This window comes from Dama dama, chromosome 31, assembly GCF_033118175.1.
Source record: "Dama dama isolate Ldn47 chromosome 31, ASM3311817v1, whole genome shotgun sequence".
Classification (NCBI taxonomy): Eukaryota; Metazoa; Chordata; class Mammalia; order Artiodactyla; family Cervidae; genus Dama; species Dama dama.
In genome coordinates this window covers 46,248,945-46,274,703 of record NC_083711.1, presented here as the reverse complement: position 1 = coordinate 46,274,703, position 25,759 = coordinate 46,248,945, and the positions used below count along the sequence as shown (strand labels likewise).

The window sequence follows — 25,759 nt, the reverse complement described above, 5'->3', positions numbered from 1 at the left end:
ATCATGAAGCAGATTAATATATGTACTATAGAAATCCCAGTAGAAAAAGAAAGAGGCAAAAAGCTTATTCAACAAAATAAATGTCTGAAAACTTCCCAAATCTGGGAAAGTAAATGGACATCCTGATTGAAGAAGCCCGCCAGAGATGCCCAAATGAAAAGCCAAAAGAAGTCCACACCCGGACACATTGTAGTCAAAGTGTCAAAAGTCCGAGACAAGAAAAAATTTTGAAAGCAGTGAGAAAAAAAAGCTACAGGATAGTGTAAACATATCTTTGATATGCACCACAAAATAAAAAAAATTTTTCATGTGACTTAAAATCATATAAGACCATTAAAGGAAAGGAAACAATAGACTAATACCTGTGATGAATATAGATGTTACAAAGTCCTCAACAAAATGTTAGCAAATCAAATTCAATAGCAAAGGATCATACACCATAATCAAATAGGATTTATTCCTGGGATATAAGGATGATTCAGTATATGCAGATCAGCATGTGAAGTATACCATATTAATAGAATGAGTGATTAAAACCATATGGTCACCTCTATACATACGGAAAAATCATTTGACAAAATTCAACATTATTTCATGATAAAAATTCTTGAAACTTGAGCATAGACATAATGTACCTCAACATTAAAAAAGGACACACGTGACAAACTCACAGCTGAAATATTATAGTACTCATTAGTGAAAAGAGTTGAAATCTATGCCTCTGAGATTAATAACAATACAAGTATATACCATTTTTACCCAGTCTAGAACTGGAAGTACTAACAAGAGCAATCAGGCAAGAAAAATTCATGAAAGGAATACAGTTGTTTGCAAATAACATAATCATATATATGGAAAACCCTAAAGATCCCACCAAAAACTGTTAGAACTAATCAGTGGTTTCAGTAAAGTTGCAGGATGAAAAATCAACATACGAAGTTGGTTCTGTTTCTATATACTAATGAAGAAAATTCTAAAAAATAAGTAATTCCATTTATAATAGCATAAAAAACACTTAGGAGTAATTTAATCAGTAAGGTGAAAGATCCTGTGTTTATAATTTGGAAGATTTAATATTATTAAAATGTCCATACTGTCTAAAGCCATCTCTATAGTCAATGTAGTTCCTATCACAATTTCAACAGCAATTTTTATGGATATACAAAAAGCAATCCAAAATTCATATGAAACTACAAAAGGCTCCGATAGCTCAGGTAATGTTTAGAAAAAGAATAAAGCTGGAGACATCACATTTAATAATTTATATTATACTACAAAGCTATAGAAGTGAAACAGTATAGCATTGGCATAAAAGCAGATATACAAATCAAGGGAGCATAGTTGAGAGCCCAGATATAAACCTACATGTATGTGTCTATGAATATTTGACAAGGGAGTCGAGAATGTTCAAAGGGGAAAAGTTAGTCTCTTCAATAAATGGTGTTGGGAATACTGGATATTCACATGTAGAGGAATAAAATTAAAGGTCATTTTTCATTCCAATCCCAAAGAAAGGCAATGCCAAAGAATGTTCAAACTACTGCACAATTGCACTCATTTCACATGCTACCAAGGTAATGTCCTAAATCCTAAAGCTAGGCGTCAGCAGTGTGTGAACTGAGAACTTCTCAATGTACGAGCTGGATTTAGGAAAGGCGGAGGAATGAGAGATCAAATTGCAACCATCCATTGGATCATAGAAAAAGCAGAAAAATATCTGCTTCATTGACTACACTGAAGTGTTTGACTGTGTGGATCACAATAAACTGTGGAAAAATTCTTAAAGAGATGAGAATACCAGACCACCTTACCTGCCTCCTGAGAAACCTGTATGCAGGTCAAGAAGCAACAGTTAGAACCAGACATGGAACAACAGATTGGTTCCAAATTGGGAAGAGTACACCAAGGCTGTATATTGTCACTGTTTATTTAACTTATATGCAGAGTACATGTGAAATGCCGGGCTGGATGAAGCACAAACTGAAATCAAGATTGCCAGGAGAAATCTCAGTGACCTCAGATATGCAGATGACACCACCCTTATGGCAGAGAGTGAAGAAGAACTAAAGAGCCTCTTGATGAAAATGAAAGCGGAGAGTGAAAAAGCTGGCTTAAAACTCAGCATCCAAAACGCGAAGATCTTGGCATCCAGTCCCATCACTTCATGGCAAATAGAAGGGGAAACAATGACAGACTTTATTTTCTTGGGCTCCAGAATCACTGTGGATGGTGACTGCACCCATGAAATTAAAAGACTCTTGCTCCTTGGAAGAAAAGCTATGACACACCTCGACAGCATATTAAAAAGCGGAGACATTACTTTGCCAACAAAGGTCTGTATAGTCAAAGCTATGGTTTCTCCAGTAGTCATATACGGATGTGAGAGCTGAACAGTAAAAAAGGCTGAGTGCTGAAGAATTAATGCCTTTGAACTGTGGTGCTGGAGAAGATTCTTGAGAGTCCTTTGAACTGCAAGGAGACCAAACCAGTCAATCCTAAAGGAAATCAACCTTGAATATTCACTGGAAGGACTGATGCTGAAGCTGAAACTCCAATATTTTGGCAACCTGATACAAAGAGCTGGCTCACTTGAAAAGATCCTGATGCTGGGAAAAATTGAAGGCAGGAGAAGGGAATGACAGAGGATGAGATGATTGGATAGCATCACCGATTCAATGTACAGGAGTTTGAGCAAGCTCCGGGAAATAGTGAAGGACAGGGAAGGCTGGTGTGCTGCAGTCCATGGGATCACAAAGAGTCAGACCTGACTGAGTGACTGAATAACAACAACAAATCTTACACCATTCATGAAGATTAACTCCAAATGCATTAAATACTTAAATGTAAGACCTAAAACATTACAACTTCTAGAATAAATAGGGACAAAGATTCTTGATACTGATCCTGGCAGTGATTTTTTTGGATATGACATCAAAAGCAGAGGCAACAAAAGCAAAAATAAGTAAGTAGGACTATATCAAACTAAAAAAATTCTGCATAGCCAAAGAAGCAATACAATGAAAGGAAACCTGTGGAATGGGATAAAGTATTTGAGAACCATATATCTAAAGACGTTAATATCCAAAAGGAATGTAAGGAACTACTACAACTCAATAGGAAAAGTATAAATAATCTGATTTAAAAATGGGCAAGGGGCCTGAAAAGGCACGTTTTAAAAGAAGATATAGAAATGGGCAGCAAGTACATGAAAAAGTGCTTAACATCACTAATCATCAGGGAAATGCAAGTCAAAATCATAAAGAGCTATTACCACACACTTGGCAGAATGGCTGTCTCAAAAAGAAAGGAAGTAACAAGTGTTGGCGAGGATGTGGAGAAAAGGGCACTCTTTTACACTTTGGTAGGAATGTAAATTTGTATAGTCACTATGGAAAACAGTATAGAGGCTCATTAAAAATCTTTTATATGGATCATTTACCATATGATCCAGTAGTCCTGTTTCTGGTGATCTATCCAAAGGAAATGAAATCACTATCTCTAAGAGACAGCTGCAGCCCATGTTCACTGCAGCATTATTTAAAATAGTCAAGACATGGAAAAACCCAAGTGTCTATTGATAGATGAATGGATAAAGAAAGTGTTATATATATTATGTATGTGTAAATGGAGACAGTCTCTTTCACACACATACACACAATATTATTCAGCCTAAAATCGAAACAAATCCTGCCATTTGCAACAACATGCATGGACTTTGAGGGCATTATGCTAACTAAAATAAGTCATACAGAAAAAGATAAAAACTGTATGATTTCACTTATATATTAAATCTAAAAGCAAGCAAAAAACCAAACAACGTCCCCACTCCCAAAGCCCCCAAGCTCATTGATATATTGTGATGTGTGCTCAGCATGTCTGACTCTTTGCAACCCCATGGCCTGTAGTCCACCAGGTTCCTCTGTCCATCGAGTTTTCTAGGCAAGAACACTGGAGTGGGTTGCCATTTCCTGCTCCAGGTGATCTTCCCGACACAGGGATCATACCCACATCTCTTGCATTTCCTGCTTTGGCAAGTGGATTTATCACTAGGCCTACCTGGGAAGCCAAAAAACTAGTCAAAAACCAAACAGCTTCCCCTCCTGCCCTAAAAAGCCTCCAAACTCATTGATATAGAGAACATATTGAAAGTTGCCTGGGATAGAATGTGGGCAGAATGGGTAAAGGGGGTCAAAAGTTACAATTTCTAGGGCTTCCTTGGTGGCTCAGTGGTAAGGAATCTGCCTGCCGTTGCAGGAAACATGGATTCAAAAATGGATATTGTATATGAATATATATATATATACACACACACACGCACACACACACATATATATGTGGAATCTCGAAAGATGGTACTAGTGAACCCATCTGCAGGGCAGGAATAGAGTCACAGACATAGAGACCAGACTTACGGACCCAGCCGGGAAGGAGAAGGTGGGACAAATTGAAAGAGTAGCACTGAAACATACACATTACCATATGTAAAACAGATAGCTAGTGGGAAGTTGCTGTGTGCCCCAGGGAGCTCAAGCTGGTGCTCTGTGATGACCTAGAGAGGTGGGATGGCGTGGGAGGAGAGAGGGAGGTTCAAGAGGGAGGGGACATATGTATACCTTTGGCTAATTCATATTGACATATGGCAGAAACCAATGCAATATTGTAAAGCAATTATCCTCCAATTGGAAATAAAAATCAATACTATGTCATACTTTTGAAATTAGGTAGGAGACTGGATCTTTAAAGTTCTCATCAAGACAAATTTGTAGTTAAGTATGGCAACAGATGTGGACCAAATGTAGTTGACCATTTTGCAATACATACAAATAGCAAATCATTATGTTGTATACCTGAAACTTACCTAATGTTGTGTTAATTTTACCTCAATGTAAAGAAATAAATTGAAAATAAAAATAAACAAAACTAATAAAATTTAAGAGCCAAACTCATAGAAATAGAGAGTAGATTTGTGGTTTCTAGGGGTGGGAGTAGAGGTGGGAGAAATTGGTCAAGGTGGTCAAAAGGTAGCAATTTCCAGTTATAAGTGAATGGGTTCTGGGGATCTAATATAAGGCCTCTACTTAATGATACTATATTATACACTTGAAAGTGCAAAGAAAGTAGATCTTAAAAATTCACACAAAAATGGTAACTATATGAGTTTATGAATATGTTAACTAGCCTTATTGTGGTGATCACTGCAATATATAAGTATATCAAATTATCACATGAGTGAGTGAGTGAAGTCGCTGGGTCGTGTCCGACTCTGCGACCCCGTGGACTGTACCATATAGTACACCTTAAACTTATATGATTCTGCTATGTCAATTATATCTCAATAGTTATAGGGGAAAATGTCTAGTAATCAAACAAAATGCCATCCAAGTAAAAAAATGTTTCAATCCTGTAGAAATCCTTGAGAGAACCTGTTCATTCACATTTGGAAAATGATGAGAACATTCAATATTTAAATGTAATGAAAGCTTACATATGTCCAAATATACTTATTGCTATCATCTCAGACTTGAAATAGTTGTGTATATATAATTCCAAGAAGACCTCATGTTTGCCAAGAATATTATAATATTCCAACTAGCATTTTCTAGGCTCTTTATGTGGGCCAGTTTCTGTATTAAATATTTTACAACAATTACCCCTGTAAATCTTCATAACAAATCTATGCAGTCAGTATTATTTTCACCTTCGCCCTCCACCTGGCTCATAAATGGGAAAACAGAGGTGCAGAGAGTTTGTGACTTAACCAGGGCTATATATGACTAGTAAATGATAGAGTCAAACTTCAAAACCCAGGAGTCTAAACCTAAAAGTTTATGCACTTAACTATTCTGCATTGTCAGCATTAATAATGAGGATAGTGCTGGCCTGAATCAGGCCAACATCCCATTTCTTGTACATAATTAGTCCAAGGAGATTTGTGGGAGAATCAGAAGTACTAATGAACTCCTGATGCCGATTTCTATTAACATAATCTAGAGCTAACTTTCAATCAAGGTTAGGAAAATGAGACCCCTCCTTTTTAGTACCTATAACTCAGTACTGCCAGATCTGGGGAATTCCTGAGAAAGTATAGGATGGAAAATGAAGCTAGAAATTAGAGGGGAAAGAATCAGAGCTAAGGAATCAGAATGCACAGAGAAAAGTGTTATAAGAGATTTCAGGAGCAACCATTGCCATTAACATTTTGCTTTAATGAGTCAGCTTCAGGTACATAGTGGATGAGGAGTGGGAGAATGCAGTCAGTTTGGCCTAGGGCCAGGGCAGAGCAAAGTCTTCTGCCCTTAAGGCCAAGGTTGATTTGGGTTTTGTCCATATATGTAAACATTATTTTCATTTGATGATACCAATGTTACCTTTCCTAAGAAATCCCTGTTGCTTCCCTAATAATGTCTACTGAGCATTGCATGTAGATTATGGATACATAATTACAATTACAGAAGTTTCCCTAGCCCTCATCTCTGAGCATCAAACTTCTAATAGAGTCTCTAGAGAAGACTCTCAGGTTCACTATTGTATTTTCAGCAGAGAGTGTTAATTGTCTGTATGTCTACAGTTAATGAGTGAATGAGAGAGTTAGCCAAGGTGCTATTCTCAGTGATCTCAACTGATGGATTATTTTCCAAAGATTAGTGATAGTCTGAAAAAGGGAAATATTTTGGTGATTTCTGTTCTAAGAAATATGTGAAAAAGCCCCTCCATTTTGTTTCATAATAAAATGAGAGAAGAGTCTCTTTTAATATATCAGTTTTTTTAAGCTATTGATTTATATAAATAATATGTGAAAAATCAGAATAAATATTAGAAGCTAGCAATAAACTGAAATAATGAACATAGGGGAAGAAACTTTAGTTTCTTTTGGAAAGCCTTCAGTTCAGTCTCTCAGTCGTGTCCGACTCTTTGCGACCCCATGAATCGCAGCACGCCAGGCCTCCCTGTCCATCACCAACTCGCAGAGTTTACTCAAACTCATGTCCATAGAGTCGGTGATGTCATCCAGCCATCTCATCCTCTGTTGTCCCCTTCTCCTCCTGCCCCCACTCCCTCCCAGCATCAGGGTCTTTTCCAATGAGTCAGCTCTTTGCATGAGGTGGCCAAAGTATTGGAGTTTCAGCTTCAGCATCAGTCCTTCCAATGAACACCCAGGACCGATCTCCTTTAGGATGGACTGGTTGGATCTCCTTGCAGTCCAAGGGACTCTCAAGAGTCTTCTCCAACACCACAGTTCAAAAGCATCAATTTTTTGGTGCTCAGCGTTCTTCACAGTCCAACTCTCACATCCATACATGACTGCTGGAAAAACCATAGCCTTACTTGTTGGCAAAGTAATGTCTCTGCTTTTTAATATGCTATCTAGGTTGGTCATAACTTTCCTTCCAAGGAGTAAGCGTCTTTTAATTTCATGGCTGCAATCACCATCTGCAGTGATTTTGGTGATTTTGGAGCCCCAAAAAATAAAGTCTGACACTGTTTCCACTGTCTCCCCATCTATTTCCCATGAGGTGATGGGACCAGATGCCATGATCCTAGTTTTCTGAATGTTGAGCTTTAAGCCAACTTTTTTACTCTCTTTTTTCACTTTCATCAAGAGGCTTTTTAGTTCCTCTTCACTTTCTGCCATAGGATGGTGTCATCTACATATCTGAGGTTATTGATATTTCTCCCGGCAATCTTGATTCCAGCTTGTGGTTCTTCCAGCCCAGCGTTTCTCATGATGTACTCTGCATATAAGTTAAATAAGCAGGGTGACAATATACAGCCTTGACGTACTCCTTTTCCTATTTGGAACTAGTCTGTTGTTCCATGTCCAGTTGTAACTGTTGCTTCCTGACCTGCATAAGGTTTCTCAAGAGGCAGGTCAGGTGGTCTGGTATTCCCATCTCTTTCAGAATTTTCCACAGTTTATTGTGATCCACACAGTCAAAGGCTTTGGCGTAGTCAATAAAGCAGAAATAGATGTTTTTCTGGAGCTCTCTTGCTTTTTCGATGATCCAGCGGATATTGGCAATTTGATCTCTGGTTCCTCTGCCTTTTCTAAAACCAGCTTGAACATCTGGAAGTTCTCAGTTCATGTATTGCTGAAGCCTGGCTTGGAGAATTTTGAGCATCACTTTACTAACATGTGAGATGAGTGCAATTGTGCGGTAGTTTCATCTATTTTAATAACATAGATACTTTTAGAGGATATAAAGCATTATGGAGTGATTTCCGTATTTCTTTTCTTTCCTTTAAAACTCCTTCTTCTTCCCTTTCCCAATCTCTAGGAGCTTGGGAAAGATAAAGGAAGCTCTGCTTCTATCACCTATCCTGACATAAATATTTCTCTTCTTTGCCCTGTTTTCTCTGTCTCTCTTCATCTTTTTCTTAATTGTTTTTCAGAGACCCTGTGCCTGTCCTTTATTCTCCTGGTATGAAAGATACAAAGGTTCTGCCTTCAGTCCTGGGTATTCTGCTCAACTCTTTCAGTCTGTTTATTGTTTTTTTTTTTTTTTTCTTCAAGAAATTAGCTGCTCTGCATTAGTCTTGGATCTGATCACATCATCTTTAAAGGGAAATTGATCTAGTTTGTGAGAGGAGGAAGAAACTCTCTCTCTTTTTTTTTTTTTTTTTTTTTTTTTTGAGGTGAAACAAAGTTCTGCAGCAAGGAAAACCAAAGCTTCTTTTTCAGTTATAAGCTGGCAAATTCATTATGTTGTGTATTTACCTTCCTACTTGACATCTCTATGTAAACGTTAGTAGGCATCTCACATTTATCATGGCCCAACCTGAGTTTCTTTATTACTATCAATCCCCAATTTTATTTCTCCTATATCTTCCTTATTTTTAGAAAATGGTGATTCCATTTTCCAGATACTGAGGTAAAAACTATGGTCAGTTGTTTAAAAAAAAGTCAGCATTAATGTCAAAATGTATTCAAAATCCAACCTCTTTTACTATCCTGGTGCAGACCACCATTTCTTACCTGATAATGCAAAAGTCATACAACAGATTTTGCTGTTTTCACCCGTGCATTCTACAGTCTTGTCTCAACAGAGCAGCCAGAGGTATAAGCCATGTGAAGTCACTTCTGCTCAAGGCACTTTCTTTGATAGACCCTTTTTTCGCTTAGCTTAAAAGCAGAAGTCCTTATCTATTTTTGATTTTTCCCTAATTGTAGTGGCTTTTAAAATATATTTTATTTGTCATTTGTCAGATATAGTTTTGCAACTATTCCCTCCTAAAATGTGACCCTCCTGTTCATTTTCTTGATGGTATCTTTTGATGAACAGAAATTTTCATTCAATAGTCTAATTTATCAGTTTTTAATGATACTACTTTCCATGTTCTGTCTAAACACTTCTGCCTACCCATATTTCTTGAAGATATTCTTCTCTTTTCTTCCAAAAGCTTTATCATTTTAGTTTTTAGCGTTATGTCTATAAATCTTGAATCAATCCTGTGTATAGTAAGCGGTAATGATCAACGCTTTTTGTTTTTTTCATGTAGTATATTATGTTAAAAAGACCTTACTTCCTGTGTTGGAATGTTTTGAAGCCTTTGTTGAAAATCAGATTCTTCATGTGTGTGAGCCTGTTTCTGGGTTCTCATCCACAGATCTGCTTTTATAATTTTATTTCTGTATCACACCATATGAATGATGATAGCTTTAAAGTTAGTATTAAAATCAATCAGTAAGTCCTTCAATAGTTTTTTTTTTCAGAATTGCTTTGGATATTCTAGATTGCTTGCATTTTAATTTAAATTTTATAGTCAGTTTGTTAATTTTTACATAGGATCCATAATTGTTGTTGTTCAGTTGCTAAATCATGTCTGACTCTTTGCGACCCCATGAAGTGCAGCATGCCAGGCTTCCCAATCCTTCACTATCTCCCGGAGTTTGCTCAAACTCATCTCTTGTGTCAATGATGCCATCCAACTATTTAATCCTCTCTTGCATCAGGTGACCAGAATATTGGATCATAATATTCTGATTAAAATTGCATTGAATCCCAGTTTGATCTCTGGATTAGGAGGATCCCCTGGAGGAGGCATGGCAACCCACTCCAGTTTATAGCCTGGAGAATCCACATGGACAAAGGAGCCTGGCGGGCTAGAGTCCATGGGGTTGTGAAGAGTCAGACACGACTGAGTGACTATGCACAGCACAGCTTTGAATCTATAGATACATTTGGGAAGAATTAACATTCTAATGGTGTCGGATGTTTCAGTCCAAGATTTCATTTGTTCAGGTTTCTTCTAATGTCTCACAGCAGTGCCTTATAGAATTCAGAATAAAGGTCTTCTATACTTTTTGTTAAATTTATCCCTTACTATTATGATTTCTATGATATTGTAAGTAGGGCTTTACTTTTTATTTTCTAAACATTTCTTGCTAGCACACATAAGAACACTATATATATATGTATGTATGGGTATACATTATATATATATATATAACTTTTATACTATAGGTTTAATAAATAAACCTGTTACCATCATTATTTTAAGGATTCCTTAGGATTCTCTGAATAAAACAACCATGTCCTCTTATTACAGAGAATTTTGATTATTTCTTTACTTTCTTTACGTTTTTTTATTTGCTTGACTTACTGCAATGACTAGGACCTCCAGTAAAATATTGAGCAGAGTGGTGGGAGTTTTACCAATGTAATGGCAAAGTGTTTAGCTAGTGGTAAAGAATCTGCCTGCCAGTGCAGGAGATACAAAAGCCGTGGATTCGATCCCTGGGTCAGGAAGAGTCCCTGGAGTAGGAAATGGCATTCCACTTCAGTATTCTTGCCTTGAAAATTCCATGGGCAGGAAAGCCTGGTGGGATACAGAGTCAGACGTGGCTGAGCAACTGAGCACATTATGTTTTTACATTATGTATAAAATTATTTGTGGATTTTACATAAATGAACTTTGTCAAGTTGAAGAAATTTCCTTCTATGTAGACTATTGTTAGCTTTTTAAGAAAGCAGGAATGAATGTTAGCTTTTTTCACATGTCTTTTTTTCACCTATTAAAATAATCATATTTTTCTTTTTTATGTTAATATGATAACTTAAAATATTGATTTTAATCCATTAGCTTATTGATTTTAAAGCAATTTTGTATTTTTGGAATGAAATCACTTTAGGATATATTATCTTTTCTGTTTCTGAACATGATTTGCTAATATTTTATTAAGCACTTTTGACTACATATTCAGAGGGACATTGATCCCTCTTTTAAAAAAGTGCACTTTTCTTGTATTGATATCAAGGTTGTGCTGGCCTCGTAAAATGAGGTAGGAAGATATCCCATCATTTCTATTTACTGGAAGATTTTTTGTAGATTGGTATTATTTAATTCCCTAAATGTTTGATTAAGTTGTTCAGTGGTTTCTAATGGTTCCATTTGGGCCTAGACTTTTCTTTGTAGGAAAAAAAAATTGATATTAATTCAGTTTATATATTAGAGGTTTATTTAACTTTTTAATTTTTTCTTGTGACAGTTTTGGGGAATTATATTTTTCAGAGTTTATCCATTTTATCTAAGTAGTTTAATTTTTTGGCATAAAATTGTTCTTATTTTCCTATTCTTTTAATACTATAAAATTTGTAGTAATAGTCTCTTTCATTCCTTATGTAGGTGATAGGGTGTTTACTCACCCTAGTAATTTAATTCTCACTAAAGCTTTACTATTTTTTATATTTTCAATGAAGCAATTTTTAGTTTTGTCAGTTTTCTTTATTATACATTTATTTTATGTTTTTTTTAATTCCTCTGTTATCTTTATTATTTTTCCTTGCATTTATTTTGGGTTTATTTTTCCCCTCTTTAAGTGAAAGCTTAGATAATTGATTTTAGACCTATCTTCTTTCCTAGTATAATTATTTAATGCTATACACTTTTCTTCCTTGCACTGATTTAACAGCAGTACACAAATTTTAAAATATTATTTTCATTATTGTTTAATTCAAATTTTCTTCTAGTTTCTTTTGTGAATTATTTGATGCATCGATTACTTAGAGGAAACTTCTAAAATTTACAAATATTTTCAGTTTGTTTAAATATCTTATTGTTGTTTTCTAATTTAATTCCATTATGGATAAAGATACCCTGTATAATTTTATTTCTCTTAAATTTATGGAGACATGTGTCTCCAGCATGCGATTATCTTAAAAAAAGTATAGTTCTTAAAGATGTTGGTTGTATTGTTCTACAAGTTGCCAATTATATTAAGAAAGGTGATATTGTTCCTCAGATTTTGTTTCTCTTCACTGTAGTTTTATCACTTCATTGTTCTCTTGTTGAAAGAAGGGTGTTAAAATCCTCAACAAAGATAATGGACTTACTTATATATTTCCCTTTTTTATTACATCTATTTGTTCCATTATTATTCTATTATTAGGGTCATACACTATTAGGGCTGTTATGTCTTTTTGACAAATTGATCCCTTTGTTGCTGTAAAGTCTTTTTTATTTTTGGCAATATTACTTGTCTTGTCATCTTTTCTTCTGATATTAATGTAGTCACTCCAGCTTTCTTATGGTTACTCTGAGCATGGTACATTTTTTTCTGTTTTTTACTTTTAATCTGTATCTATCTGTATATTTAAAGTACATTTTTTAGAGACAATGTATTGTTAGGCCTTGATTTTTTTCTTACTAAAATAATTTTTATTTAAGTATGATTTGCCTATTAAACTATAACCATTTTTAAGTATACATTGAGTTCAGTGGATTTTGGCAAATTTTAACATATAACTACTAGCACAATCAAAATTCATAGCATTTTCATAATTTTCAAAATAGCCACTACCCCTTCCCAGTCATTCTCACTTTCTGTTAACTACAGATTAATTTTGCCTTTTCTAGGATTTCACATTAATAGTATAACACATGATCTTTTGTGTCTGAGTTTTTTCACTCACCTTACCTGTTTTGAAAATCATCCATTTTTTGCATGTACCATAGTCCAGAGTTCATTCCTTTTTATTGCTGAGTAGTATGCCACTGTATGGCTTTACCAGGTCAAGATGATCCCCTGGAGAAGGGAATGGCTACCCACTCCAGTATTCTTGCCTGGGAATTCCGTGGACAGAGGAGCCTGGTGGGCTGCAGTCCAAGGGGTTGCAAAGAGTTGAACACAGCTGAGTGACTAACACTTTTACTGACAGACATTTGCATTGTCTTCAGTATGAGACCATTTACAATAAATCTACCATGAGAAAAAGTCTTTGGGAGGATATATGTTTTCATTTTGTGGCGTAAATATCAAGAATTTCTTGGTTATAATGGTAACTATATGGTTCACTTGTTTGAAAATGGCATACTTTTTTGGAATACTTGTGCTATTTTATATTCCTACCAACAATGAATGAGAATTTCATTTGCTTCACTTCCTGGCAACACTTGATATTGTCCGTCTTTTCACATTTAGCCGTTCTAACGGGGGTAGTGGTATCTCACTGTGATTTTAATTTGCATTTCTCTGATGACTAATGCTATTGAGCATCTTTTCATATTTTTGGCATATCTTCTTTTATAAAGTATCCATTCAAATATCTTTTCCCACTAAAAATTGTATTATTTGAATTGTTCCTACTGAGTTGAAGAGTCCTTTATATATTCTGAATACAAGTTTTTAGTCAGATAGGTGCACTACAGTTATTTTCCCCAGGTTTGTGGCTTGGCTTTTCATTTTATAAATTATGCTTTTTTTAACAGCAGACGGTTTATATTTTGCTCAGGTTCACTTGTCACATTTTTCTCTTATGGTAATTCTGTTTTATATCCCCTCTAAAAAATAATTGAATACACTCATAATTGCAATTTTTCTTATTTTATTTTTGATGTTTTATAGCTTAGCTTTTATGTTTTGTTTTGTGATACATTTTAGTTACTTTGTATGTGTGGTGAAGTAAGAGTCAAGATTTATTTTTCTTATATGAGGGAAAAACATAAAGCCAAAGAGGATTCGTCTCAAGCTTTGAAAACTCATGAAGTTTGCCTCAATAGGTTTTGGGCTTGCTTAGGACACATCATCACTTCTTTCTTCTCCAGTTCTAACTTTTTGAATGGGAATGTTTATCCTATGCCCCTCCCACCATTGTACTAATTTGGTTTTTATAGGAGCACAACTGAAGATATATTTCACCTAAGGATAACTCATACCTTGAATCTGAGTATGTACTCAAGTATAATTCATACCTTAAAACGTACCTTGATTCATTCATATCTAATTTAGATGATGTTTAGATGAGACTTTGAACTTTACATTATAGATTTGATACTGGAGTGAGTTAAGACTTTTGGAGTTGTAGGGTGAAATAAATGTATTTTGTAAGTGAAAAGGACATCAATTTTGGGGGTCAGGGACCCCTGTTATGGACTGACTGCTCATAACATATGGTCATATGGTCCTCAATGTTATGAATTGAATATTTATGTTCCCATAAAATGCATATAATAAAACTTAACCCCCAATATGTATTAGGAGATAGGGCCTCTGGGAGGTAAGTCATGAAAGTGGAGCTCTTATGAATGAAATTAATGCCCTTATAAGAAGAACAGGAGAGAGTTTCCTTCCTGTCTCTGCCCTCTATCATGTGAAGATACACTGATAAGGCAATTATCTGCAAATCAGAAAGGAGGCTATTGCCAGAACCTTACTATACTGGCACCATGTTCTTTGATTTCCAGTCGCACCGTGAAAAAATAAATTTCTAAAAAACTACCGCACAATTGAACTCATCTCACATGCTAAGAAAGTAATGCTCAAAATTCCCCATGCCAGGCTTCAACAGTACGTGAACCGTGAACTTCCAGATGTTCAAGCTGGGTTTAGAAAAGGCAGAGGAACCAGAGATCAAATTGCCAATATCCATTAGGTCGTTGAAAAAGCAAGAGAGTTCCAGAAAAACTTCTACTTCTGCTTTATTGACTATGCCAAAGCCTGTGACTGTGGGGTCACAATAAACTGTGGAAAATTCTGAAGGAGATGGGAATACCAGAGCACCTGACCTGCCTCTTGAGAAACCTTATGCAGGTCAGGAAGCAACAGTTAGAACTGGACATGGAACAACAGACTGGTTCCAAATAGGGAAAGGAGTACGTCATGGCTGTATATTGTCACCGTGCTCATTTAACTTATATGCAGAGTACATCATGAGAAATGCTGGGCTGGATGAAGCACAAGCTGAAATCAAGATTTCCAGGAGAAATATCAATAACATCAGATATACAAATGACACCACCCTTATGACAGAAAGCGAAGAACTAAAGAGCCTCTTAATGAAAGTGAAAAAGGAGAGTGAAAAGGTGGGCTTAAAACTCCACATTCAGAAAACTAAGATCATGGCATCTGGTCCCATCACTTCATGGCAAATAGATGGGGAAACAGTGGAAGCAGTGACAGACTTTATTTTTGGGCTCCAAAATCACTGCAGATGGTGATTGCAGCCATGAAATTAAAAGATGCTTGCTCCTTGGAAGAAAAGTTATGGCCAACCTAGATAGCATATTAAAAAGCAAAGACATTACTTTGCCAAGAAACGTCCATCTAGTCAAAGCTATGGTGTTTCCAGTATTCATGTATGAATGTGAGGATTGGACTATGAAGAAAGCTGAGTGTCGAAGAATTGATGCTTTTGAACTGTGGTGTTGGAGAAGACTCTTGAGAGTCCCTTGGACTGCAAGGAGATCCAACCAGTCCATCCTAAAGGAAATTGGTCCTGAGTATGCATTGGAAGGAATGATGCTGAAGCTGAAACTCCAATACTTTGGCCACCTGATGCAAAGAACTGACTCATCGAAAAAGACCCTGAAGCTGGAAAAGACTGAAGGCAGGAGGAGAAGGGGACAACAGAGGATGAGATAGTTGGATGGCATCACCGACTCAGTGGATATGAGTTTGAGTAAACTCTGGGAGTTGGTGATGGACAGAGAGGCCTGAGTGCTGTAGTCCATGAGGTCACAGAGTCGGACACGACTGAGTGACTGAACTGAACTGTTTTCAAGTTCACTGATTGTTTCTTCTGGCTATTCAAATATGCCTTAAATTTCTTTAGTGAATTTTCATTTTAATTATTATATTTTTCAGTTTCAGAATTTCTTTTTTATTTCTTTTTAGGTTTCTTTTATTAATATTTCCATTTTATTTATACATCATCTTCTTTCCTTTTTCCACATCTTCCTATAGTTCTTTAAGCATCTTTAAGACAACTGTTTTAAGGTCTTTATCTAGTATATCTGCCATTAGGCCTTTTTCAGGGACAGTTTCTATTTTTTTTTTGGGGGGGGGGGGCATGTTTTTTCTTTGGATGGGTCACATTTCTTATTTTTTGGTTTGCCTTGAGGTTCTTTGTTAAAAACTGGATGAATATTGTTGTGTGCTATGATCAGTCATGTCTGACTCTTTGTGACCCTATGGACTGTAGCCCACCAGACTCCTCTGTCATGGGATTTTTCAGGCAAGAATTCTGGAGTGGGCTGCCATTTCCTCCTCCAGGGGATCTTCCTGACTCAGGGATTGAACCCCTGTCTCCTGTATCTCCTGCCTTGTAGGCAGATTCTCTTGCCCACTGAGGCATTAGGGAAGCTCCTCACCACCACTCCCCCTGCCAAAATCTGGATATTTGAATCTAATAATATGGTAAATCTGGAAATTAAATTCTCCCCTTTTCTAGGATTTGCTGTTTATGATTTTGGGGGTTTTGTTTTTGTTATTGTTTTTTAATTGTGGGCCATCTTTTTGCTCATGATCAGTCTGAGGTGTAAATTTAAGGTTGTTTCAGGTTTCTTTTTCTTAGCTTTTATTTTTCAGCCTTTTTTTTTTTTTCAGGTTTCTTTTTCTGTGTCTTTTCTTGGACATACATGGTAATTTTCTAATTTTTCCCATACATGTGGTTGCTTTTGGATGTAGTAGTCTTTGGTATTTTGATCCAAAAAGGAAAAATAAAAAAAAAATTAAAGAGGAGAAAAGTGTACCAACTCCTTAAATTCCCTGGTAGTCACTTCTGTCAGGGGAGAGGAGCTTGCAAAAATGGTGGGAGGTACAACAAAAATGGCCATTTCTTCTTTTTTTTTTTAACATCTTTGTGATCAGAATTCATCATCTGCAATCACTGCACAGATCCCCAGTATTTGGATGGAGGATTCTGTTCCACTCCTACAACATGAGTGCCAGATGTTCCCGGAACACACACACAGCTGCGTGGCATGGGGGATGGAGTCGTTGATGGGTAGCTGTGCTTACAGCTGAAATTGACCAAAATTAACTCCAATTTACTGCTCAATCTTCCCTTGCTGTTACAATTCTTCAGTAGACTCTAGATTTCCATATTACTTCTGTTACACAGATAATGCCAGTGAAATTTTTGTTTAGGAAGGGAGAGAGATTTGTGGTGCTCTTATCATCTTTCCAGAATACTCTCCTGCTTTTTGAACATCTGTTGAAAGAATTTGTCATTTAATAGGAGTACTTTGTCTCCACTTATCTTTAATATAATTATTGACAAGACTGGATTATGTATAACATTTTACTATTTGTTTTGTTTGTAACATCTGTTTTTTCTATAGGTCTCTACTTTTGTGTGTGTGTGTGTGTGTGTATCTGTGTGTTTGTGTGTGTGTGTCTGCTCTCAGGATTACAATATATGTTCTTAGCTCATTTCAAAGTTTGCTTACAGGTAATATTGTACCATTCACATGAAACTGAACAATGTACAGTTGTATAGATCTATTCATAGACTGCCTGGCCTGTAAGGCAAAGTTGTCATTTTATAGCCCCAATATAAGTCATAATTTTTGCTGTAAATATCCATATGAATTTTAAAGAAATTAATAGAAAAATACTTTTCTATTTATCTACAGAATTATTATTTTCATAGCTCTAGATTTCTCCCTGAAGATCCAAGTATCCATCTGAACTTATTTCCCTTCATTCTTAAGAAATACCTTTTTCACAGTGATATTGATGATAGAGTTGCTTAGTCTTTATTATATAAAAATATCTTTACTATGCTTTTATTCTTAAAATTTGTTTTCACCAGATATAGAGCTCTCAGTTGACATATTTTATTTTTATCACTTTAAAGATGTTGTTCTACTGTCTTTTGAGCTCTCTTGTTTCTGATGAGAAGTCAGTGATCATTTGTTGTTTTTGTTGTGTTGTTTTTAAGAAGGCATTTGTTTCTTAGTTCTCTTATAGTTGACAGTGTCATAGAATATAACTCAGAGTTTATTGTGCCTTCCAGAATCAGGACATTTTCATTTTTCAGTTACATAATTTATTTGTGAATTTTCTAACCAGTTTATTGAGATGTGTATTATTGTAATAAATCTTACCTAAGTGTTTCTTTATTATAATCAAAAGCAGTGCAACAGATTGTACCATCTTTTTCCCCCTATGCTATGTAGTATGTCCTCGTTAGTTATCTGTTTTATACATAGTATATGTCAATCCCTATCTCCCAATTTGTCCTACCCTTCCTTTCCCCTCTTGGCGTATATACATTTGTTCTCTACGTCTGTGGCTCTATTTCTGCTTTGCAAATAGGTTCATTTGTAGTATTTTTCTAGCTGTTTGGAGGACATATATTAAGTTAACCTTAAAGGGTGCAGACAAATACTGTTTGACTCCAGTTATATGAGATATCTAGAACAGTCAAATTCATAAAGTCAGAAAGAACTTACATTGGTAGATGCCAGAGAGTGGAGGGTGGGGGTTGGGGAGGGGCACCTGAAGTTGGTGTTCAATGGTAACAAAGTTCCAGATTAGGAAAAACTCAGGAGATGGATGATGGTGAGATTGCACAACATTGGGAATGTACTTAGCGCCACTAACTTTATAGTTAAATATGGTTAAGACAGTATATTTTATATTATGTGTTTTTTACGACAATAAAAAAAAAATTTAAGTAGTACAATAGAAATCAGAGTAACAATCTTAAGAGAAATAATGGGAGCCAGCAATGTCTTCAAGGTAAAGAAAAACTTATGTATGGGATATTCCTTATATATTGATTGAAATGAAGTATCTATTAAATGTGCCTTTATTATCATGAAATTTATTTGGGTATAATTAAACATACAGAAAAGTTTTTCCTTTTGGTTATTTTGATATGTATTATTGTGCAATATTCTTTTGTACAAAATATAAAATGGAAGCATTTACTCAAGTTTAGTATCTCAAAGGAGATTCATGCTTGTGTAAAACAGATTTCCTTTTCTACTGTTTAACTGAACTAATCTCAGAATGAATTAAGAAATTCCTTGAACTCAAGAGACCAGAATAAATATTTTGATGCTACAAAAAAGGATAAATAAACTGCTAAAAGTTTCAAATGAGTAAGCATTACTAACCTCTTCAAGATAATCAAGTGCATCATGGGAGCTATAACATTTGAGAAAGATCTGAAAGAAAGACCACCATTTCAGTTGTAAATAAAGATGGGGTTCATTCTTCATAGTGAGGAGATTCTCTGTGGAGAGACTTGTATTAGCAAAAGCATGAACTTGAGAGAATAAAAGAGGTTCAGAAAGTTTTCTGCAACTTATTTCGGGTATAACACAGGGTTCATTATGAAAATTGTGTTGTCAGTGATTTCAGAATTAAATCAAGATATTGTTTGAAAGGACCTTATAATACCATGGTGAACAAATCGGGGTGATGGTCATAGTGGTAGAAACAGAGATGGAGACGGGGGGAGAGGGTGAGGGAAAGGGCTGTATGAGTCAGTTCAGCTCAGTCACTCAGTCGTGTCCGGCTCTTTGCAGCCCCACGAACCGCAGCAAGCCAGGCCTCACTGTCCATCACCAACTCCCAGAGTCCACCCAAACCCATGTCCATTGAGTTGGTGACGCCATCCAACCATCTCATCCTCTGTCGTTCCCTTCTCCTCCTGCCCTCAATCTTTCCCAGCATCAGGGTCTTTTCAAATGAGTCAGCTCTTCGCATCAGGTGGCCAAAGTATTGGAGTTTCAGATTCAACATCAGTCCTTCAAATGAGCACCCAGAACTGATATCCTTTAGGATGGACTGGTTGGATCTCCTTGCAGTCCAAGGGACTCTCAAGAATCTTCTCCAACACCACAGTTCAAAAGCATCAATTCTTCGGTGCTCAGCTTTCTTCACAGTCCAACTCTCACATCCATACATGACCACTGGAAAAACCATAGCCTTGACTAGACGGACCTTTGTTGACAAAGTAATGTCTCTGCTTTTTAATATGCTGTCTAGGTTGGTCATAACTTTCCTTCCAAGGAGCAAGTGTCTTTTAATTTCATGGCTGCAATCACCATCTGCAGTGATTTTGGAGCCCAAAAAAATAAAGTCAGCCACTGTTTCCACTGTTTCCCCATCTATTTGCCATGAAGTGATGGGACAAGATGCCATGATCTTAGTTTTCTGAATGTTGAGCTTTAAGCCAACTTTTTCACTCTCCTCTTTCACTTTCATCAAGAGGCTCTTTAGTTCTTCTTCACTTTTGCCATAACAGTGGTGTCATTTGCAGCTCTTGATTCCAGCTTGTGCTTCTTCCAGCCCAGCGTTTCTCATGATGTACTCTGCATATAAGTTAAATAAGCAAAGTGACAATATACAGCCTTGACGTACTCCTTTTCCTCTTTGGAACCAATCTATTGTTCCATTTCCAGTTCTAACTGTTGCTTCCTGACCTGCATAAGGTTTCTCAAGAGGCAGGTCAGGTGGTCTGGTATTCCCATCTCTTTCAGAATTTTCCAGTTTATTGTGATCCACACAGTCACAGGCTTTGGCATAGACAATAAAGCACAAATAGATGTTTTTTTTTAACTCTCTTGCTTTTTCAATGATCCAGTAGATGTTGGCATCTTGATCTCTGGTTCCTCTGCCTTTTCTAAAACCAGCTTGCACATCTGGACGGTCACAGTTCACGTATTGCTGAAGCCTGGCTTGGAGAATTTTAAGCATTATTTTTCTAGCGTGTGAGATAAGTGCAATTGTGCGGTAGTTTGAGCATTCTTTGGCATTGCCTTTCTTTGGGATTGGAATGAAAACTGACCTTTTCCAGTCCTGTGGCTACTGCTGAGTTTTCCAAATTTGCTGACATATTGAGTGCAGCACTTTCACAGCATCACCTTTTAGGATTTGAAATAGCTCAACTGGAATTCCATCACCTCTACTAGCTTTGTTCATAGTGATGTTTCCTAAGGCCCACTTGATTTCACATTCCAGGATGTCTGGCTCTAGGTGAGTGATCACACCATTGTGATTATCTGGGTCGTGAAGATCTTTTTTGTACAGTTCTTCTGTGTATTCTTGCCACCTCCTCTTAATATCTTCTGCTTCTGTCAGGTCCCTACCATTTCTGTCCTTTATTGATTTATCCATCTTTGCATGAAATGTTCCCTCAGTATCTATCTCTAATCTTCTTGAAGAGATCTCTAGTCTTTCCCATTCTATTGTTTTCCTCTGTTTCTTTGCATTGATTGCTGAGGAAGGCTTTCCTATCTCTGCTTGCTGTTCTTTGGAACTCTGCATTCAAATGGGTATATCTTTCCTTTTCTCCTATATAGGTATATACTTATATATATATTATTTAATCTGGACATACCCATGAACAAATAATCAGATGTATGTGTATATACACAGAAAAATCTGTATATACACTCATATACCATGTTTGCAAATAATCTATTAGCATGTCAATCCATTAAACTATCAAAATGGAATATGATTTAATTATTGTCCTATTTATGAAAATAAACTGTTGGGTATGGTTAGGACTCATGAGTATCTTTAGGATATAGGAGATAAGCAAGTACTCAAAGGTGGATAATTTTTAGGGTAAAGACCTCAGTAGTGTTAATAGGAAAGTGTATGGAATTTCAGTGTTGAGGAGAAAAAGGCAAGAGACGTGAAGATGGATTACTCATTGTAGGTAGAGCTTAAAGTGAGATGAAAGCTGACATCTAAGTACTTTGAGGTCACAAAACATCCAAAATATTACTCATTTTCATATCTTCCCAAGCCATCCACTAGGCACTATGATACCATATAATCTTAACATTATTTGAACTTTGGTTATTTGCATCTGAAGCCATCATGTAAGCAACACATTCTAGAATTTTATTTTATTTTTTTACGTTTCAACGCTACCCTCGCAAATCATCTCACCCTCGCCTTCTCCCACAGAGTCCAAAAGACTGTTCTTTACATCTGTGTCTCTTTCGCTATCTTGCATATAGGGATATCGTTATTATCTTGCTGCTGCCACTGCTAAGTCGTTCCAGTTGTGTCTGATTCTGTGCGACCCCCTAGATGGCAGCCCACCAGGCTCCTCCATCCCTCGGATTCTCCAGGCAAGAACCCTGGGATGGGTTGCCATTTCCTTCTCCAATGCATGAAGGTGAAAAGTGAAAGTGAAGTCGCTCAGTCCTGTCCAACTCTTCGTGACCCCATGGACATGAGCCCATCAGGCTCCTCTGTCCGTGTGATTTTTCAGGCAAGAGTACTGCAGTGGGTTGCCATTTCCTGATCCAACCATCTTTCTAAATTCAATATATATGCATTAGTGTACTGTATTGGTGTTTTTCTTTCTGACTTACTTCACTCAGTATAATAGGCTCCAGTTTCATCTACCTCATTAGAACTGATTCAAATGAATTCTTTTTAATGGCTGAGTAATATTCCATGGTGTATATGTACCACAGCTTCCTTATCCATTTGTCTGCTGATGGGCATCTAGGTTGCTTCCGTGTCCTGGCTATTATAAACAGTGCTGCGATGAACATTGGGGTACACGTGTCTCTTTCAATTCTGGTTTCCTCGGTGTTTGCCCAGCAGTGGGATTGCTCGGTCATATGGCAGTTCTATTTCCAGTTTTTTAAGGAATCTTCACACTCTTCTCCATAGTGGCTGTACTAGTTTGCATTCCCAGCAACAGTGTAAGAGGGTTCCTTTTTCTCCACATCCTCTCCAGCATTTACTGTTTATAGACTTTTTGATAGCAGCCATTCTGACTGGCATTAGAAATGTTTTATATAGTAATAATTTCTTTATCTTCCTAGTAACTTCATTTTTTAAAAATCTAGCAAGATTGACCATTTCCTTTCTATTATATCACTTTTCTTCTCTGTGTCCTCCCAACTATTCTGAAATTTCATCTCCTAGCTTTCTGAATTAGTGAAACTTATAAGGTTATCCCACAACATACAAACACAGCTCGAAATTACCTTTCAAGGAAATATATGCAATGAGAGACAACCCTCCTCATTATTCAAAAAAATACACTAAGATAAGGGGGCATCCTTTTACAATTTGGTTTGACCTTCACTGTTTTAGTTCCATTCTCATTTTTTCCTCATTGCTTTCCCAATTTCTGTTTCTCTCTGTGATATGAGTATTGAATTCCCACAAGAAGTGACATGCATCACGTCCCAAATAGAGTGGATGGAAGACCTTTGGATGGCAGCAGAATTCCTGGGATTTGCCTCTGTTCAAACACAAACCTGCCTCCACTATGGAGTTAAATGGATATGAATCTACAGGCTGCACAGCTGTATTCCTATCTAAATCAACATAATGCTGTTCAGAGGAACTATCCTACTTCAATGCTTAATGACTTTCTGAAACTATATTAAAGAACATTTAAGCACTAAAGTGTTTTAATTTGTATTCTGCTTCAATTATTATAGCATGACATAAATACTTGTTTAAAGTTCTTTGTATTTTTGAACAACATATACAAATATTTTAAGGAGTATATTCGTGCTAACACTTTAAGCCATAACACCTTAGAAAACAAAGGTAGTTATAAACACAAGAAGCTTGGAACACTAACCAAAATAGAGACATGTCTAATCTTTACAATCATGTGATGATTTTAATAAAAAAAAAAAGACTGCAGATAACATTATGAAATCTAAACATTTCTCTTTAACACTTTTGTCAGTGAGTCTATGACTTTCTTATTTCTCAGGCTATAGATGATTGGATTTAACAAAGGGATTATAACAGTGTAAAATAGGGAGTCCATCATATCTTGAGCATCTGTTTGTGCAGAACCAGGATGCACATACCTGAAGAGAAGGGGCCCATAATATAAAGAGACAGACAGGAGGTGGGCTCCACAGGTGGAGAAGGCCTTCCTTATGCCTTGTATGGATTTATTTTTTAAGATTGTGAAGAGAACAAGTATATAAGAGACAAGAACAGTAAGAATTGTGAACACTTGTATTGACCCTGAGAAAATAAATACCATCAGAACATTGATTGAAGGGTCAGTACAAGAAATCTTAAACAGTGGCATGATGTCACAGTAAAAGTGGTGTATTATGTTAGACTTACAGAAAGTTAATCTGAATAAGAAACCTATATGAATTAGGGAATGAATAAGGCCACCTACAAATGATAAGACTGATAGTCGGATGCATAATCTATTGGTCATAATCACTGAATAAAGCAATGGTTTGCATATGGCCACATACCGATCAAACGCCATTGTTGCCAAGAGGAAACATTCCGTGGTTGCGCTGAATGCAAAGGAAAACAACTGTGTTATGCATTCAGAGAGAGAAATCATCTTCCTCTTGGCCAGGAAGTTGACGAGCATCTTGGGAGTCACAGTAGATGAGATCCAAGCATCCACAAAGGCTAAACTCCCAAGAAATAAGTACATGGGGATGTGAAGGTGAGGGTCATTATAGATGAGAGCAATTAGTCCAAGGTTTCCTACAGTGGTGATGAGATATATTATCAGGAATATCAGGAACAGGTGAATATGCCAATCTGGTTGATATGTAAGTCCTGTGAGAACGAATTCTGTCAGTGATGTTGCATTTTTGGTATCCATGTTGTTACTGGATAGCCCCTAAAATGAAATGCAGTAAATGTAAAAGGAACATTCATTAAGATTATATAAAAATATTGGAATAAGTAGTTGAAATAAAACCGTGCACTTGTCAGAATGCCATTAATTTTATTCACTACTATCATGACAATGAAAAATAATCTGAGGAATTGGCATAATGGAAAATGTAAGTATTTCAGTTCAAAAAATGTGCAGGAATTAAAAGACGTAGAAGAAAGGACAGACATTATAAAATGAGCTAAATTTGTAAGGATACTTCTGTGTGTTAGAAACATTCCACATCTGGGACTTGGATGAGGGTTGAGGGGAAAGAAGTTTGAATTATAGAGTGATTTTAATGCCATTTGAAGGATCTTGAACTTTATTTCTTGGGCAGTAGGTATGCATTGAAAAGTTTTAGGACTAGGAAATTCATGGCAAGATATTTTTTAAATTAAATGTTTGGTAATGTAAAAAATACTCTGCAGAAAGGGAAAAGCAGAATTAGCAACAATAATTAGGAAGCTGATACTCTTGTCTGGTGTTTTCCAAACCAGAATACACATCAGAATTGTCTGGGGGAAATTTCTGTAGAAATACAGATGATGAGGTATTATTGTAGACACTGATTCAGTGGGAATAAGAATGAAGTCTAATAATCTGTATTTACAAAATGCTCTCTATTTGATTCCAATGCATGTGAAGTTACTCAGTTCAGTTCAGTTGCTCAGTCGTGTCCGACTCTTTGCGACCCCATGAACCGCAGCACGCTGGGCCTCCCTGTCCATCACCAACTCCCAGAGTTTACTCAAATTCTTGTCCATCGAGTTGGTGATGCCATCCAGCCATCTCATCCTCTGTTGTCCCCTTCTCCTCCTGCCCCCAATCCCTCCCAGCATCAGGGTCTTTTCCAATGAGTCAACTCTTCACATGAGGTGGCCAAAGTA

The 25,759-nt window shown here is 36.5% G+C and overlaps 1 protein-coding gene across 1 annotated transcript; it reads right to left on the bottom strand.

Moving 5' to 3' along the window:
• Nucleotides 1-23,885: 23,885 nt before the first annotated feature.
• Nucleotides 23,886-24,824, bottom strand: LOC133050094 (olfactory receptor 5H2-like). The gene has a single exon (XM_061134214.1). The coding sequence runs from the start codon at nt 24,813-24,815 to the stop codon at nt 23,886-23,888; it is 930 nt and encodes a 309-aa protein (XP_060990197.1). The 5' UTR covers nt 24,816-24,824.
• Between the last annotated feature and the right edge of the window lie 935 nt (nt 24,825-25,759).